This window comes from Anolis carolinensis, unplaced genomic scaffold (assembly GCF_035594765.1).
Source record: "Anolis carolinensis isolate JA03-04 unplaced genomic scaffold, rAnoCar3.1.pri scaffold_11, whole genome shotgun sequence".
In the NCBI taxonomy this organism is placed as follows: domain Eukaryota; kingdom Metazoa; phylum Chordata; class Lepidosauria; order Squamata; family Dactyloidae; genus Anolis; species Anolis carolinensis.
The window spans coordinates 13,121,370-13,140,137 of NW_026943822.1; the positions used below are offsets into that span (position 1 = coordinate 13,121,370).

Sequence of the window (18,768 nt, forward strand, 5' to 3'; positions counted from 1 at the left end):
CCTAAGTCTACCTGGTCTTTGCTTACCTGTGGTCTTATGAGATCATCTAGATGGCCTCCGAAAGTCTCTTGGCTTAGCTACAGCCTTATGAGACCATCTAGATGGCCTTTGGAGGCCCCTTCCCTTACCTATGGTCTTATGAAACCATCTAGATTATCTTTGAGGGTCCCTTTCCTTATCTATGGTCTTCTAGATGGACTTTGAGGGTCCCTTTCCTTACCGATGGTCTTATGAGACCATCTAGATGGTCTTTGGAGGTCTCTTTGCTTACCTATGGTCTTGAGATCTAGATCAGGGGTACCCAAACTAAGGCCCATGGGCCGGATGCGGCTCTCCAAGGTCATTGACTTGGCCTCTGTCCTAAACTTTAGACTTCGGGTTGACCTAAGTCTGAAATGCCTTGAAGGCACACAACAACAATCCTAATTTTGGACTATTTCATCATAGTCTGCCCCCCTAACAGTCTGAGGGACCGTGAACCGGCCCTCCACTTAAAAAGTTTGAGGACCCCTGGTTTATCCTCTGGACCCCCAACTTCACATCTTCAGACAGAAATGTCAAGGGGGAAACTTGAAAGCAAACGGCAAATGAGGAACACAATCTGTGGCATCAGATTCACTCTGTCTGATTAACGGACACATTGTGGTTTGTTTTGCAGTGAAAACATAGCCCAAAAAGGCTGTACCCCAAAGGGAAGGCATCACTTTGCACCATTATACGAAAGAGCCCAGCAAGATCTCAATCTACCTACCTGCCTTCTTGCCTGTTGCCAGCCATAATAGTTAGTCAAGACAACACTACATAGTCTAGTGGTTGACACAACATAATACAGAAGGATACTTATGTGTGCAACACTGTTAATACACTGGCAATGAATTGACTACCACTAACAAGGCTTTAAAAAAAAAAGAGTAGCAGACAACTCAGGGTTTGCAGGAAATCCTTAGCAAACAAAGCAGTGAATTCCCCAGAAACTTCTTCTATTTGGAAAGATTGGGGGGCAAATGTGTCCCCAAAAGCGCCTACTCCGTTCAAAAGCAGGAACTGAAATGAGCTGGTTTCCATTACAGGCTCCTTTGTGCCAGAATTCTTGCCAAAAGTTATAATTCAGTACATGGACATGGGCTGCTTCAAGTCTCATTGAAGCCAAGGGCCCATATAATCGGTGCCAGACAGAACAATTACGCAGACAAAGGAAGCCCTTCAAACTTTACTTTTCAGGTGGCCACCAGCTCAATTTTGCTCCAGTGTCTGGGGAAGAGAATTCCGGTTGAATAGAGGTCCAGCCAGTTCCCAAATTGGTTTGCAGCTAAATGGCTATTCATCTCGGCAATTTGCTGTTCTCCTAACAGTCTTCATCTGGCCAAGACACAAAAAGAACTCAGGCAGGCAGGCTGGAGCTGTGCAGCATGGAAGACTAGTCTCCTGCAGCTAGTATTTATTTATTTACTTGGTTTTATATCCCGCCCTCTTTCCCTCGTCGAGGGACTCAGAGCGGCTAACAGTTGGCAACAATCTGATGCCGTTCAAACAAAAGATAATATCAACTCAAATTGGGTTGCTGTGAGATTTCTGGGCTGTATGGTCATGTTCCAGAAGCATTCTCTCCTGACGTTTCACCCACATCTATGGCAGGCACCCTCAGAGGTTGTGAGGTCTGTTGGAAACTAGGAAAGCGGGGTTTCCAACAAGCCTCATACCCTGTTTCCCCTAAAATAAGACATCCCCAGAAAATAAGACCTAGTAGAGGTTTTGCTGAATTGCTAAATATAAGGCCTCCCCCGAAAGTAAGACCTAGACAAGTTTTTGTTTGGAAGCATGCCCAACGAACAGAACACCAGAGCATGTAAGATCGGTAAATGTACATACCATAGAGTGTTGTACATGGAAATAATGGTAGTAACAAGAAATTCTTGATAGGATTCACAGTTTGTCTGGTTATGCTGCTTTGTCATGACAACTACTGTACTTTATGTAATAAATGTTCGTTTTTTATTAAACAATAAATGTGGATTCTTCATGGAAAAATAAGACATCCCCTGAAAATAAGACCTAGAGCATCTTTGGGAGCAAAAATTAATATAAGACACTGTCTTATTTTCAGGGAAACAAGGTAATCTCTGATGATTTTTTTCTCATGTCAGGAGCAACTTCAGAAACTGCAAGTCACTTCTGGTGTGAGAGAATGGCCATCTGCAAGGATGTTGTCCAGGGGACGCACAGATGTTTTGTGGGATGCTTCTGTCATGTCCCCGCATAGAGTTGATAGAGGGAGCTCATCCATACTCTCCCCAAGTTAGATTCGAACTGGCAACCTTCTGGTCAGCAGTCCTTGCCGGCACAAGTGTTTAACCCACTGCGCCATCCTCCCTCTAAGGATGCCTGCCAGAGATGTGGGCAAAACGTCAGGAGAAAATGCTTCTGGAACATGGCCATACAGCCCGGAAAGCTCACAGCAACCCAGTGATTCCAGCCATGAAATCAATCAACAATTGCCTTTCTTCCATATAAGTGAGTAGCTGCCATTGATTTGCAGGTTGAAACTATGACACGTGTGAGCATCTCTCAAGTGGCCAAAGCCCCTCACTTGTTCACAATGGAGCACTGGATCCTTCCTAAGAGTGTGAGGGAGTAGATCCCTGGTAAAGACACTATACCAAGAACAGACAGGCAGACCCAAAAGCAAGATCCACACTTTGCTATGATACTCTCAGGCTTTGCTATGAGACTCACAGGGTTCCTGGAAAGACAGAAGAGGCAAACTGCATTGACTGAGCAACACAGCAAGAAACGGCCTATTTTAGGCAGGTATGGGCAAACTTGAGTCCTCCGGGTGTTTTGGACTTCAACTCCCACAATTCCTAACAGCCTACCGGCTGTTAGGAATTGTGGGAGTTGAAGTCCAAAACACCCGGAGGACTCAAGTTTGCCCATACCTGGTTGAGGCATTGGAATGTGATACCTTTCTCTTTTCAAGAAAAAGAGAACGTTTTGCACCTGGAAGACCGTGACCTAGAGCAAAGGTCGCACAGAGAATTTTGCAGCCCCAGGTTACTGTGCCTCTCGCCGGTAATCGCCTTCCCCTCCCACCCAGGCAGCTTTAACAGTCATTCCAAAGCAAGGAAGGTCGGAATGTGCCTTGAGGTTCGAATGAAAGACCCTGGCTGGGGGTCCAGTGTCTGAAAGTTCCTTGCAAACCCCAGTTGTCATAGCAAGGAGAGGAGGTCAAATAATTCTGCTGCTTTTATTATTGTGGGCAGGGAACTCAGGTCGGCAGGGTGGGATAGCGCTGAAGCGGAGTGAGGAGCCCTTGGGAATTCTCCCCCTTCGGTCACTACAGAGGGGAGGGTCACAGCACAGCAAAGGCCAAGGAAGCGAGTGGTGTTTTCCTGCATGAATTTATGTACAGTAGAGTCTCACTTATCCAAGCTAAACGGGTTGGCAGAAGCTTGGATAAGCGAATATCTTGGATAATAAGGAGGGATTAAGGAAAAGCCTATTAAACATCAAATTAGGTGATGATTTTACAAATTAAGCACCAAAACATCAAGTTTTACAACAAATTTGACAGAAAAAGTAGTTCAATACACAGTAATGTTATGCTGTAATTACTGTATTTACAAATTTAGCACCAAAATATCACGATCTATTGAAAACATTGACTACAAAAATGGCTTGGATTATCCAGAGGCTTGGATAAGCGAGGCTTGGATAAGTGAGACTCTACTGTATTTATTTATTTACTGTATTTATATCCTGCCCTCCTCACTCCCCCGAAACGATGGCAATAACTCAATGCCAGATTCAGACAATAATAATAACAGTAAAACACAATATTATAAAGCTGTAAAACATAGGGTAAAGGTAAAGGTTTTCCCCTGATGTTAAGTCCAGTAGTGACCAACTCTGGCCATTGGTGCTCATCTCCATTTCTAAGCCTGTGGCGCAGGCTGGAGAGCAGCTGCAATGAATCACTCTGACCAGGAGGTCATGAGTTTGAGGCCCGCTCGGAGCCTATGTTTGTCTTGTCTTTGTTCTATGTTAAAAGGCATTGAATGTTTGCCTATATGTGTAATGTGATCCGCCCTAAGTCCCCTTCGGGGTGAGAAGGGCGGAATATAAATGCTGCAAATAAATACATAAATAAATAAATAAATAAGCCGAAGAGCTGGCGTTGTCTGTAGACACCTCCGAGGTCATGTGGCCGGCATGACTGCATGGAGCGCCGTTACCTTCCCGCCGGAGCGGTACCTATTGATCTACTCACATTGGCATGTTTTCGAACTGCTAGGTTGGCAGGAGCTGGAGCTAACAGCGGGTGCTCATTACACTCCCGGGATTTGAACCTGGGACCTTTCGGTTTGCAAGTTCAGCAGCTCAGCGCTTTAACACACTGCACCACCACCAGGGGCCCATAAAAACATATACATATCAATTATAAATAATCTTTCAGACGATTAAAACATATCAAAGGTCTAGCACCAGTTGAGCTTTATATAAACCAAAGGCTTGCTCAAATAGCCAGGTCTTCAGATTCTTCCTGAAGCTGAAGAGCGAGGGGACTGTTCTGATGTCACTGGGTAGAGAGTTCCACAGCCACGGGGGTCACCACCAAGAAGACCCTGTCTCTCATCCCCACCAACCACGCCTGCGATTGAGGCAGGACTGAGGGCAGAGCCTCCTGAGAGGATCTTCACAATCACACCATATCACAGAGATACATTCGGACAGGTAAGCTGGACTGGAACTGTTAGGCAATGGTTCCCACCTTTTTTTTGACCAGGGACCACTCTCCAATATTAGTCTCAAAGGGCTACGAATTAGTTTTTGGTCAACTTTAGATTCAGTTTGGTTATTAGGGTGCCAATTCAGAAAACTGAATTGCATAGACCACATGAGCTCTAGTTTCTGATACAGAACATATGCTATCCCGTAGTCGCCATCTGCTCGCCCACAGAAAACCATATTTAATCATCTAGAGATGATTTTCCCCACATATCTCACGGACCTTATTTTAAGTCAGTGATTCTCAACCTGCAGTGGGCCGTGAGAACAAAAATCTGGTCTGCGAACCTCTTTCCTCTTTATTTTGTTTATTTAATTTCATTTCCGCTCCTTTCAGCAGAGTTGACCATTGCATTGGATAGACCACATCAGCTCTACATCATTAAATATGGTTTTCTGTGGGACTACTGGGTGGCCTATGTTGTGTATCCGAAACTAGAGGTAATGTGGTCTATCCAAAGCAATTTTTTTAAATCAGCACTTCAAATAACTAACTGAATCTAAAGTTGACCAAACATTGATTCGTAACCCTTTCAGTACTAATGTTGGGGAGCGGTCCCTGGTAAAAAAAAAAAGTTAGAAATCACTGTTTTAGGTCGACAGGTTGGGAACCACCTGCCGGGCTGTGGCACAGGCTGGATAGCAGCCAGCTGCAACAAATCACTCTGACTGTCATGAGTTCGAGGCCAGCCCGTGCCTGCATTTGTCTCTGTTCTATGTTATGGCACTGAATGTTTGCCTTATATGTGCAATGAGATCCGCCCTGAGTCCCCTTTGGGGTAAGAAGGGCGGAATATAAATGCTTTAAATAAATAAATAAACCACTGTATTACGGGATTTGTAGGCTGAAGGCAACAGGGCCCATGTGGTCTCTTCCAACTCTAGGATTCTGGAAGCAGAAGAGGCCCGAGGCCTTCCACCGTCCCTGCTTCAAGGGACAGAGAGACTGGTTGAGGGAGGAAGGAGAGAAGGAGGCGGAAGGAAAGGAGGAGGGAAAGAGGGAAGGAAGGGATGAAGGAAGGAGGGAAGAAAAGGAGGGAAAGAAGGAAGGAAAGAGGGAAAGAAGCAAGGAGGGAGAGAAGGAAAGAAGGAGGGGAGGGAAGGAAAGAAGGTGGGAAGGAAGGAGGAAAAGGAGGAAAGGAGGAGGGAAGAGGGGAGGAAGGAGGGGAGGAAAGAAGGAGGGAAGGAAGGAGGAAAAGAAGGAAGGAAGGGATGAAGGAAGGAGGGGAGGAAAGGAGGGAAAGAAGGAAGGAAAGAGGGAAAGAAGCAAGGAGGGAGAGAAGGAAAGAAGGAGGGGAGGGAAGGAAAGAATGTGGGAAGGAAGGAGGGGAGGAAAGGAGGGAAAGAAGGAAAGAGGGAAAGAAGCAAGGAGGGAGAGAAGGAAAGAAGGAGGGGAGGGAGGGAAAGAAGGTGGGACGGAAGGAGGAAAAGGAGGAAAGGAGGAGGGAAGAGGGGAGGAAAGAAGGAGGGAAGGAAGGATGAAAAGAAGGAAGGAGGGGAGGGAAGGAAGGAAGGAAAGAAGTTGGGAAGGAAGGAGGGGAGGGAAGGAAGGGATGAAGGAAGGAGGGGAGGAAAGGAGGGAAAGAAGGAAGGAAAGAGGGAAAGAAGCAAAGGAGGACGGAAGAGGGAGGGAAGGAGGGAAGGAGGAGAGGAGAGGAAGGAGGGGAGGAAAGAAGGAGGGAAGGAAAGAAGGAAAGGAGGGGAGGGAAGGGAAGAAGGGGGAAGGAAAGGGAAAGAAGGAAGGAAAGAGGGAAGGAAGGAGGGGAGGAAAGAAGGTGGGAAAGAAGAAAGGAGGGGAGGGAAGGAAGGAAGGAAAGGAGGGAAAGAGGGGAGGAAAGGAAAGAAGGTGGGAAGGAAAGAGGGAAAGAAGGAAAGAAGGAGAGAAGGAAATGAGGAGGGAAAGAAGCGAGGAGGGAGAGAAGGAAAGGAGGAGAGGGAAGAGGGAAGGAAGGGATGAAGGAAGGAGGGGAGGGAAGAAGGGGGGAAGGAAAGGAGGAGGGAAAGAAGCAAGAAGGGAGAGAAGGAATGAAGGCGGGGAGGGAAGAGGGAAGGAAGGAGGAAAGGATGGAAGGCCTGCCGCTTCTTCCCTGACGGGGTGCCCGGGGGGGAGGCAGGTCTGGGCGAAGGCTCGAGCGGGGTCCCTGCTAACAAAGGAAGGCCCAGGAAGAGGAGGAGATGGTGCCAAGGGAGGGGCGTCGGGAGACAAAAGCGGAGAGGGCCTCAGAACGGGGGGGGGGGCGGCGGCAGAGGGCGAGAAGCGGAGCGAGAAGAGGGGGGGATTGGGGAGGGGGCGCCGGTGCTCACCTGGAGGCGGCCAAGGCCCGGCTGCGGAGGTACTTCTGTGCCGTCATGACCCCGACGAAGAGGAATCCGGTTCCGGGGAGAGAGCGCGGCCTGTTGGGGTCCCGCGCGGGGGGCCCGTCCCGCAGGCCCGCGCCACCTCCCGCCGCCCTCCCCCGGCAGCCCCCCGCCCCCGCCGCCCTGGGGGTCAGGAGGGCGCCGCGCGGGGCGGGGCGGGGCGGGAGGAGGCGCGAGGCGAGGAGGAAGCCCAGCACCAGCCCGAGCAGCAGCGCCAGCAGCCAGGAGCGCCGGCCCCGCGCAGCCATGCCCAGGCCGGCCGGGCAGCCCGTCCCTCCTCCTCCTCCTCCCTCCCGGCCGGGCGAGCCCGCTTTTGTGCCTCGGAACAGGCCCCGCCTCTTCCCCGGCCCCGCCTCCTCCGCCTCCTACCCGGCCCGGAGGGGCTTCCCCGGCGGAGGAGGAGGAGGGAGGCGAGGCGCCCGCGCCAGGGACACGGCTGAGGAAGCGGCTGCGGCGTTGGCGGCCGTGGGGCCCGCTCCGCCTCCCTCCGCGGCGAAGGGAGGGGGAAAGAGGGCGGACCAGGGGGCGGGGCCACATGGGAGGGGGCGGGGAAACACAGGACACGCCCCCTCTCCAATATGCGGTGGGAAAGTCACCCCCGACCCAAGCACTCGAAGGGAGGGACAAAGAGGGAGGCTCAGGGGGCGGGGCTACATAGGAACACCAGGACACGCCCCCTCCCCGAATATATGGTGAGGAATGGGAAGTCACCCCCGCCGAGGCACTCGAAGGGAGGGACAAAGAGGAAAACTCAGGGGGCGGAGCCACATGGGAATGGGCGGGACAACGCCAGGACACGCCCCCTCTCCTATATGAGGTGGGAAAGTCACCCCGACCCAAGCACTCGAAGGGCGGGACAAAGAACGCTCAGGGGGCGGAGCCACACGAAAATGGGCGGGGAAACACTAAGACACGCCCCCTCTCTAATATGCGGTGGGAAAGTCACCCCCGACCCAAGCACTTGAAGGGAGGGACAAAGAGGAAAGCTCAGGGGCGGAGCTACATGGGAATGGGCGGGGAAACACTAAGACACGCCCCCATCCTGAATATGAGATAAGGAAGTCACCCCCCTGTAGTTCACCCATATACAGACAGTTCACCCATATACAGTTGTAGTTCACCCATATACAGACAGTTCACCCATATACAGTTGTAGTTCACCCATATACAGACAGCACTGAATCCAGCCGACTTCGGATCTGGACCAAACTTGGCACACTGCCTCTTCATGTCCAACTGAGCATACAGGCAGGGTTTCGGGGTGATTGCCCTTTGGCTCTGGGAGTTGTAGTTCAGCCTTATATAGACAGCACTGAACCCAGCAATATGAGGTGGGAAAGTCACCCCGCCCCAAGCACTCCAAGGGAGGGACAAAGAGGGGCGGAGCCACATAGGAATGGGCGGGGAAACACCGGGACACGCCCCCTTCCTGAATATGAGATGAGGAGGTCACCCCCCCTCCCAAACACTCCAAGGGAGGGACTAAGAGGAAGACTCAGGGGGCGGAGCTACATGGAAATGGGCGGGGAACCGCCAGGGCACGCCCCCTCCGCCTCTGCCCCGCCCCCAGGATATGAGGGGAAATGTCCCCAGCACACTAGGCTCAAGGGCGGAGCCACAAGGGAGTGGTGGGCGGGGAAACTACAGGACACGCCCCCTCCCGGAATATGAGGTGGGGAAGTCCCCCTCCCCCCCGAAGGGAGGGACAAAGAGGAAGAATTCCAGTCAAGAAACAATCAGGGCCAGCTTTCCACAGATATATAAACCCGAAGTTGTCTATTGTATAATGTACACTGCATTTTACTCTTGTCTTGTTATATATGCCAGTAAAGGCTTATTGAACTGGATATTAACCCCACTTCCCAACAAAAGATTCCCCCAGGCAGGAAGCTGCCAGGCTTTGAATCTCCAAGGCCATTCAATGCTAATCAAGGTGGCCAACTGCAACATTCACACTTTCCTCCAACACACAACAGTTCTTTCTCCCAACCTGAACATTCCACAGATATATCAACCCCACTTGCCTAGTTTCCAACAGACCTCACAACTTCTGAGGATGCCTGCCATAGATGTGGGCAAAACGTCAGGAGAGAATGCTGCTGGAATACAGCCACACATGGCCATACAGTCCAGAAAACTCACAACAACCCTCAGATAAGAGTCTAAATATATTAAAGACACCAGGCCCAGCCTGATATTGGAAGCTAAGTGGGATCCAGCTCTGGCTAGTACATAGCTGGGAGATTACCGAGAAATACCACGTGCTATAGGTTATATTTTAGAGGAGGTAAAGGTTTCCCCCTGACATCAAGTCCAGTCATGTCCGACTCTGTGGGTTGGTGCTCACCTCCATTTCTAAGCCGAAGAGCTGGTGTTGTCCATAGACACCTCCAAGGTCATGTGGCTGTCATGACTACATGAAGCCCTGTTACCTTCCAACTGGAGCAGTACCTATTGATCTACTCACATTTGGATTTTTTGTTTTTTTTGGTGTCAGGAGCAACTTGAGTCGCTTCTGTGGTGAGAGAATTGGCCGTCTGCAAGGACGTTGCCCAGGGGACGCCCAGATGTTTTGATGTTTTTACCATCCTTGTGGGAGGCTTCTCTCATGTCCCCGCATGGAGCTGGAGCTGATAGAGGGAGCTCATCCACACTCTCCCCAGGTGGGATTCGAAACTGGCAGCTTTCAGGTCAGCAACCCAACCTTCAAGTCACTTAGTCCACTACGCCATCTGGTTGGCATTAGGTTGGCAGAAGTTGGGGCTAACAGCGGGAGCTCACCCCACTCCTCAAATTCAAACAGCTGACCTTTTGGTCAGCAAGTTCAGCAGCTCAGCAGTTTAACCCTCATTTCAGAGGAAAGAACTGGCAAAACCACCTCAGAGTATTCCTTGCCTAAGAAAGCCCTGCAAAATCCCTGGCATCACCACGTTATAAGGTGTCTTGAAGGTGCAGGCATAAGCAAATACGGGCAGCCTCATTGCTGCTCAATTGTTTAGTCGTCTCCATACCTACATATTTGGGGACAGCCTAATATATGTGCGTATGTTTGATATAGGTACTGTACTTGGTTGTCATCATCTATGTCAGGGGTCCTCAAACTAAGGCCCATGAGCCGGATGCAGCCCTCCAAGGTCATTGACCTGGCCCCTGTCCTAAACTTTAGACTTAGGGTTGACCTCAGTCTACCTGGTCTTTGGAGGTCTCTTTGCTTACTTATGGCCTTATGAGATTGTCTAGATGGTCTTTGAAGGAGTCTTTGCTTAGCTATGGCCTTATGAGACCATTTGGAGGTCACCTTCCTTACTTATGGTCCTATGAGACTGTCTAGATGGCCTTTGAGGGTCCCTTATCAATGGTTTTATGAGATTGTCTATATGGCCTTTGGGGGCCCCTTTCCTTACCTATGGTCTTATGAGACCATCTAGATGGTCTTTGAGGGCCCCTTGCCTTATCTATGGTCTTCTGGTGGCCTTATGAGATCATCTAGATGACCTTTGAGGGTCCCTTTCCTTACCTATGGTCTTATGAGACCATCTAGATGGCCTTTGAGGGTCCCTTTCCTTACCTATGGTCTTATGAGACCATCTAGATGGCCTTTGAGGGTCCCTTTCCTTACCTATGGTCTTATGAGACCATCTAGATGGTTTTTGGAGGTCTCTTTACTTACCTATGGTCTTATGAGATCATCTAGACCAGGGGTCCCCAAACTAAGGCCCATGGGCCAGATGTGGCCCTCCAAGGTCATTTACCTGGCCTCTGAACTAAACTTTACACTTAGACTTGACTAAGTCTGAAATGACTTGAAGGCACACAACAACAACAATCCTAATTCTGGACTATTTCATCATAGTCCGGCCCCCCAACAGTCTGAGGGATTGTGAATCGGCCCTCCACTGAAAAAGTTTGAGGACCCCTGATCTATGTAGTACAGGATAATGTTTCATGATTAGTGGAAGGTAGGATTAAACTGCACCACTCATGCATATAAAAGTTCTGTTGTTCAAAGGGAAATGAGTTCCTTTTTTCTCTTCATGTCTCCTTTGACCCAAAGTAGTAGATGAAGTGGTGGGTTTGTTGTCTTTGTTGGCTCAGTCTTTCTTCAGGGCAATGCTATGAGCCCTGGTGAATATCGCTTCTGGTGGGGGCCGGAACAGGCCTTCGCTCCATCTCCGAGTGCCAGCAGATTTGCGGGATCCAAAATGCTCTGCTTCGGAGACTGGGCCTCGTTGGCGTTGGGAGGGGGCTTGCTGAGGAGGGAGGGGATCATCCAGGTTGAGGAAGGGAATGGGATAGTGACCTCTGCTGGATCGTCTCCGGTCTTGTAGCTGGCGAGCAATGATCAGTCGAACATCTTCATCTTCCAAAATTGACTCAGTCTGATCTCCAGTTGCAGCTTCCTCTTCCGACTCCAAAACTTCTGGTAACTAAAATCAGTGCGGGGTACAAATTAAATGGGACAGAGTGAGTAACAGTGAATTTAGGAGAGGCAAAATTACCTGTAAGATTTTTCCAGCAAAATCCATCCAATGCAGCTATTGGAAGTTGGCTTCTGTAGCATGGCCACAGGACTGCTACCATGTTTCCCCGAAAATAAGACAGTGCCTTATATTAATTTTTACTCCCATAGATGCACTAGGTCTTATTTTCAGGGGATGTCTTATTATTCCATGAAGAAAAATTCACTTTTATTGTTGAACAAAAAAATGAACATTTATTATATACTGTACAGTAGTTGTCATCATAAACCAACATAACCAGACAAACTGTGAATCCTATCAAGAATTTTTTGTTACTACCAATATTTCCATGTACAACACTTTATGGTATGTACATTTACTGATTCTGCATGCTCTGGTGTTGTGTTCAGCGGGCATGCTTCCAAACAAAATCTTTGCTAGGTCTTACTTTCAGGGGAGACCTTATATTTAGCAGTTCAGCAAAACCTCTACAAGGTCTTATTTTCTGGGGATGTCTTATTTTAGGGGAAACAGGGAAAGTACCATTTAATCAGCAAACTAAAATCATGTAATAAACTCTTATCAATAGTGATACAAGTGTTACCTTTTCATTGTGTAATACCTGAAGTCTTTGCATTATAGTCCAAGGCAGAGCTTTCCAAGCATTTCATGTTACAGTAGAGTCTCACTTATCCAACACTCGCTTATCCAAGCTTCTGGATTATCCAAGCCATTTTTGTAGTCAATGTTTTCAATATATTGTGATATTTCATAAATACAGTAATTACTATGTAGCATGACTGCATATTGAACTACTTTTCCTGTCAAATTTGTTGTCTAACATGATGTTTTGGTGCTTAATTTGTAAAATCATAACCTAATTTGATTTTTAATAGGCTTTTCCTTAATCCCTCCTTATTATCCAAGATATTCGCTTATCCAAGGTTCTGCCGGCCCGTTTAGCTTGGATAAGTGAGACTCTACTGTATTTGCACACTTTTTAGACATGCATAATTTTCCGACACAGTAATTCAGTTTTACCAGTAAATCAGAAGTTGTTTTTTTCCATGTCAGGAGTGACTTGAGAAACTAGGCAAGTGGGATTTCCAACAAACCTCACAACGGTTGTTGTATGTCTTTCGGGCTGTGTGGCCATGTTCCAGAAGCATTCTCTCCTGACGTTTCGCCCACATCTATGGCAGGCATCCTCAGAGGTTGTGAGGTATGGAGAAAACTAAGCAAAGAGGTTCATATATATCTGTGGAAAGTCTAGGGTGAGAGAGGTCAGTATGAATGTTAGGTAGTTAATCACTTAAATTAGCATTGAAAAGCTTATCTGCTGTCTTCTTCCTGCCTCTGGGGCATCCTTTGTTTAGAGTCGTTAACTGCCCTTGGTTGATTCATGTCTGGAAATCCTCTGTTTTTAGAGTATTGCTTTTTATTTACTGTTCTGATTTTTGAGTTTTGTAATACTGGTAGCCAGATTTTGTTCATTTTCATGGTTTCTTCCTTTCTGTTGAAGTTGTCCACATGCTTGTGGATTTCAATGGCTTCTCTGTGTAGTCTGACATGGGCGAAACGTCAGGAGAGAATGCTTCTGGAACATGGCCACACAGCCCGAAAGACATACAACAACCCTGTGATCCCGGCCATGAAAGCCTTCGACAACACAAACCTCACAACCTCTAGGATTTTTTTTTCTCATGTCAAGAGCGACTTAAGAAACTGCAAATCACTTCTGGTGTGAGAGAATTGGCTATCTGCAAGGACATTGCCCAGAGGCTCCTTGTTGGAGGCTTCTCTCATGTCCCCACATGGGGAGCTGACAGAGGGAGCTCACCCACTCTCCCCAGATTTGAACTACCGACCTTTCAGTAACGAGTCCTGCCGGCACAAGGGTTTAACCCATTGTGCCATCGGGGGCTCCTAACCAGAAGTTAAACCAACCCGGATACATACATAAACTGTAATAATGAAAAGTATGGGGAGACAACATATCTCATGAAAAAAATTTATTTATATATTTAAAAATATGGGATTTGTAAGACAATAATATACATTTCGAGGATTTTTATCATTTCTTGTTACGTTTGGGTGACACACCTACACACTGCAAAAAGCACACCAATATATTGCAACACGCTTTTGGGAGAAGACTGAAACAAAGAAGGTGTTGAGTAGTTCTGTCTTTTTTCTGTCCCTTACTAGCATTTTGCCATCATCTATGTGCAGTGGCCCTATCATGCTTTTGCCATGAATTCTGCCTTTCCCTGGAGTTATTTTAACCAGGGTGTAGCCACATTAAGCAACTCTCCCTGGGTCAATCTGGTATTTGTATTTCGTGGCTGCCCTTGAGGTGATTGAACTCCACACCTACCAAAATGGTCAGTGTGATATGCTTCAGATTTGATCATCATTGGGGGGAACCTGGGGAGAATGAGTTGTTTATGGGCCCATTTCTGACACTGGCTGTCAGGGAATGATGAACCCCATCAGCAAAAGGAATGGAATTTGTCTCTCCTGTATATCGTTGGCTGCATCATCCACCCCCAATAAAGCTTTGCTCATTGCAACAATGTGTGCCAGTAGGTAAAGGGTTTTCCCCTGACGTTAAGTCCAGTCGTGACCGACTCTGGGGGTTGGTGCTCATCTCCATTTCCAAGCCGAAGAGCCGGCGTTGTCCGTAGACACCTCCAAGGTCATGTGGCCATTGGCATGACTGCATGGAGCGCCGTTACCTTCCCGCCGGAGCGGTACCTATTTATCTACTCACATTTGCATGTTTTCGAACTGCTAGGTTGGCAGGAATGTGTGCCAGTATTCATCACCAAATAAACTCTTGGGGAGGTCTTGAATTACAGTTGTTCATGGGGTAAAAAAGTTCATAAGTTATACATAAATACATGCATGCACATATATACCCACGGACAGTGGTGAGTTAGTGGACAGTTCATTTGCTTGAGAAGGCCCAGACTAGTACCCTGTTTCCCTGAAAATAAGACATCCCCAGAAAATAGGACCTAGTAGAAGTTTTGTTGAATTGCTAAATATAAGGCCCCCGCAAAAGTAAGACCTAGTAAAGTTTTTGTTTGGAATCATTCAGGATCGGTAAATGTACATACCATAGATTGTTGTACATGGAAATAAAGGTAGTAACAAGAAATAATAATAATATAATAATAACTTTATTCTTGTATCCCACCTCCATCTCCCAGAAGGGACTCAGGGCAGCTTACACAGGGACAAGCCCAACAACAACATAAATTTACATATGAACAGAAATTTAAAACAGTAATTTAAAAACAGTATAGCAATAAAATATAATATAGATATTATTGAAAGGATTCACAGTTTGGTTATGCTGGTTTGTGATGACAATTACTGTACAGTAGATAATAAATGTTCATTTTTTAAAAATTCAACCATAAATGTGATTTTTGTGAAAAAATAAGACATCCCCTGAAAATAAGACCTAGCACATCTTTGGGAGCAAAAATTAATATAAGACACTGTCTTATTTTCGGGGAAACAGGGTAGCAATGACAAACACTTATGTCTACCACCTTGTTTTTTCCACTGTGAGAGGAAGAACATGTAACTTACAGGTATATAGTGGATGATGGTTCCCAGGAGCTTGCTTGCAATCCCCTGCAAGATGCCCGCTTTTGCGCCTGCCTCAGACACAGCCTTGTGTGTTGAGACATGGAGAAGCTGGCCAGCTGTGCTCCAGGCAATGAAGGGGGCATTCTTTACAAGCAAGATGCTGGAGAGATACGCTGTATGCAGGTTGTGAGCCAGACGTCCCAGCATACCCTGTAGGTCAGCTCTCTTTGATGTCTAGAAGCAGAAAAACAGAAGTGAGTTCCTTTGATTCCCAAGAATCTGCGTTAATAACCCCATCCTATACATGACAATTGGTTCTTATTTTGAGTTGAGTGGTTTCCAGTCTCAAAATCAGCAGTAGTGATACTGCCTCCCTCTGCCAAATGTTAGGATTAGCCCTGTTATACCTATCTTCGAGATACCCCAAAGCATTTGTTGCTTTTGTTGCAACAGAACAATGGCTAACCTCCTGGAAACTACTTCATCTTGGGAAGCAGATATCAGAGCAGAGAAAGAAGTCTTGTTTGATGTGAGCTGGAGCTAGGAAGCATCCCCTGGAGATGTATGTTAAAGAGGAGGAATTTGGAGACAAAAGGCCAGCTAAGAGCAACCTGTGGGAGCTCTTTTTTCTCATTGATGATGACAAAAATGCCATGGTAATGTGCAATTTAGCTTTAATGATACTATGATGAGCTACGCCATTGGGATAATTCAAGTTGGGACACTTACTAACTTGGTAAGTTAAACCATCAGCTGCAGAAGATATTGCCAACTGGAAGGTTGCGGGTTGGGGTGAGCTCCCGCTATCAGCCCTAGCTTTATCCTTGATCGATTGCATCCGCATGGGTAATTTCTCTATATAGCCTCAGGGTTCAACTCACTTTTGGATTCTCCCCCATATTCTTATAGCACTTTTAACTTCCTCTATGTTTACAAGTCTCACTTAGTGCACTTTGATCAGCCCATCCTTATGTTTTATTGCTGCATTTTAACTTTGTCTTATTAATGGTTTGATTTTAATCGTATGTTTTAATTTTTCATTCGTGCATTTTCGGTATTTGATGTTTTATGTATGTATACTTGTTTTGCATTTGTAAGCTGCCCTGAGTCCCTGTGGGGAGATAGAGGCGGGGTACAAGAATAAAATTATTATTATTATTTTATTATGACACAGCAAACAAGATAGATATGCTGGATTTAGTATCACAAAATCACAAGTCGAACACTTCCCAAGTGTCTAGGACTGTGTGATGTATTTTCGGATGATGCGTGCAGATCCCAGTAGGGTGGCCTTTTGCAGCTGGCAGATCGTGATTTTGTCAATGTCTATTGTTTCCAAATGCTGGCTGAGATCTTTTGGCACGGCACCCAATGCGCCTATCACCACCGGGACCACCTGCACTGGTTTCTGCCATAGTCTTTGAAGTTCAATCTTAAGGTCCTGATAGCGGCTGAGTTTTTCCTGTTGTTTTTCGTCAATGCGACTGTCATTATTATTATTATTATTATTATTATTATTATTATTATTATTATTATTATTATTATTATTGCTTCTGCTTACCTAGCAACAATGCGAGTAGATAAATAGGTATCACCCCTAAAAAACTTGCCAGCAGTTCGATCAAGAAGGCATCCATGAACGATGGGCTCCTCAGCATGGAAAAATGAAGCAACAACACCTCCCCATGGCTAAGTCAAGGACAGTTTCCAGATGCCAGAGATAGAAAAAGAGGGAAGCTTTGCCTCTGTTTATGTTACTGTCTGTCTTTGTCAATTGTCTAATGACATTGAATGTTTGCCATATATGTACCTGTAATCCGCTCTGAGTCCCCTCAGGGAGATAGAGCAGAATATAAATAAAGTATATGATCATCATCATCATCATCATCATCATCATTACCAGAGCTGGGATCCATACAGCCAGTTCTTCTCCTTTGGCTTTCACAAGTTGGATCACTTGGACTGTCTGTTTGTAGACATGCTGGGAAATGGAAGTAGCGAGGGTTGTTACTTTCCGAAAAGCAGTGGTGGGAGAGATCTCCTTTGACACAGATGTCCTTGGAGGCACATAAGCTAAAGGGGGGAAAGTGTGGGAAGCACATATATGCAATCATTGTACAAGAGCAATGAGAAGTGACATGGCAGCCATCTTTCAACAGCTGTTGCAAATGGATTCAGTTACAAGAGATTTCACCAAAGCATCATTTACCAAAGAAGAAGTGGCATGGGGTAGGCTCTTTGTTTTTGGAGATTGTTCAACAAGAGGTTGGAGTGGCATTCAGGATGTTGTAGTCATTTATTCCTTCATTGTACAGGGTTTTGGGGCCGGGCTGTGGTACAGGCTGGTTAGCAGCCGGCTGCAATAAATCACTCTGACCAAGAGGTCATGAGTTCGAGGCCAGCCCCTGTCGGGGTGAGCACTGCCGACACTGCCGGCTACTGCTCGTTGCTGACCTAAGCAACCCGAAAGATAGTTGCATCTATCAAGTAGGAAATTTAGGTCCCACTTATATGTGGGGAGGCAAATTTATGACACCATAAAAATCATCCAGCCGCCATTGAAACAGTGGATGCTGAAGCAGCTGCTCCCCTGTGGCCGGAAGCATACCCTCAGGAAGCTGGAAGCTGGAGAAGGTTTAAATTGCCTCTGCGTCTGTCTCTGTCTCTGTTCTATGTTATATGGCATTGAATGTTTGCCTTATATGTGTACAATGTGATCTGCCCTGAGTCCCCTTCGGGGTGAAAAGGGCAGAATATAAATACTGTAAATAAATAAATAAAAAGAACTCCTTATTCACCATTTAATTTAAATGGTGAATAGGGAGTTCTTTTTCAAACACCCTATATACTAACCATGCTTTATCCTGCTTGGCTTCCAAGAGTACAGAATTTTTAAAAACCATGGTACTGGACCATTGCAAAACATTCCGAACTACTGTATTTGCTTTCTGGAATTTGAAAATAGTTAGCTAAACTTCTACTAAATAAGATTATCTAGGTAGAAGGGGTGCACAGAAATAAGACAAACTGAGCCACAAAGAAAGAAAGAAACTGATTATGAAAAAAATAGTCAAGAAATATAGGATTTGATGCAAAAAGAATGCCTTTTTAATGAGTCAGAACATTCTGACTTTGGGGAGATAGACAAGCCCAAACAGGGTCACCTGGGTCTTTTCCTACCCCAGATGTGGAGATAAACTGGTTTAACTAACAGCCATTTCCTCACCCCAGGGAACTGTGGGGAAGGTAGTGTTTTGTTTATGTGTGGGACGTGAGGTGAAATGATAGGGATCTTTAATGAATATTTTTTCAGCATTATCACTCACCAACATTTCCAAGGAATCTTTCAGTGGGAGGGAGTGCATCTCCCCCTGCCTTCCGCTCAGCTGAGTGGTGCCTCTATCCAGTTTCTTTGAGTAAAGAAAATTATTGATAGTAGTAGATCGGGACTGGCTAAAAAGCACAGAGGACTCCACTGTTGCCTGCAAGGATTGTGATGGGGCTAGATAGTATCTTAGTCATTTGACAGGGAAAGCAATTTGTCAATAAAGGCAATGGATGC

The 18,768-nt window shown here is 46.5% G+C and overlaps 2 protein-coding genes across 5 annotated transcripts in view; both read right to left on the reverse strand.

The window, feature by feature from the left end:
* Positions 1 to 7,620, reverse strand: part of chsy1 (chondroitin sulfate synthase 1) — an 82,822-nt gene extending 75,202 nt beyond the window's left edge. Inside the window, exon 1 of the mRNA XM_003225909.4 lies at positions 7,090 to 7,620. Coding sequence (XP_003225957.2) covers positions 7,090 to 7,391 — 302 coding nt within the window. The 5' untranslated portion in view covers positions 7,392 to 7,620. The remainder of the gene's footprint in view (positions 1 to 7,089) is intronic.
* A 3,554-nt stretch (positions 7,621 to 11,174) lies between these two features.
* pex11a (peroxisomal biogenesis factor 11 alpha) overlaps positions 11,175 to 18,768 on the reverse strand; it is a 31,393-nt gene continuing 23,799 nt past the window's right edge. For all 4 annotated transcript variants that reach the window (XM_062963050.1, XM_062963049.1, XM_062963048.1 and 1 more), the window contains 3 exons: positions 17,107 to 17,279; positions 15,207 to 15,440; positions 11,175 to 11,570 (listed from right to left, as the gene is read on the reverse strand). In XM_062963050.1, coding sequence (XP_062819120.1) covers positions 11,235 to 11,570; positions 15,207 to 15,440; positions 17,107 to 17,279 — 743 coding nt within the window. In that variant the 3' untranslated portion in view covers positions 11,175 to 11,234. The remainder of the gene's footprint in view (positions 11,571 to 15,206; positions 15,441 to 17,106; positions 17,280 to 18,768) is intronic.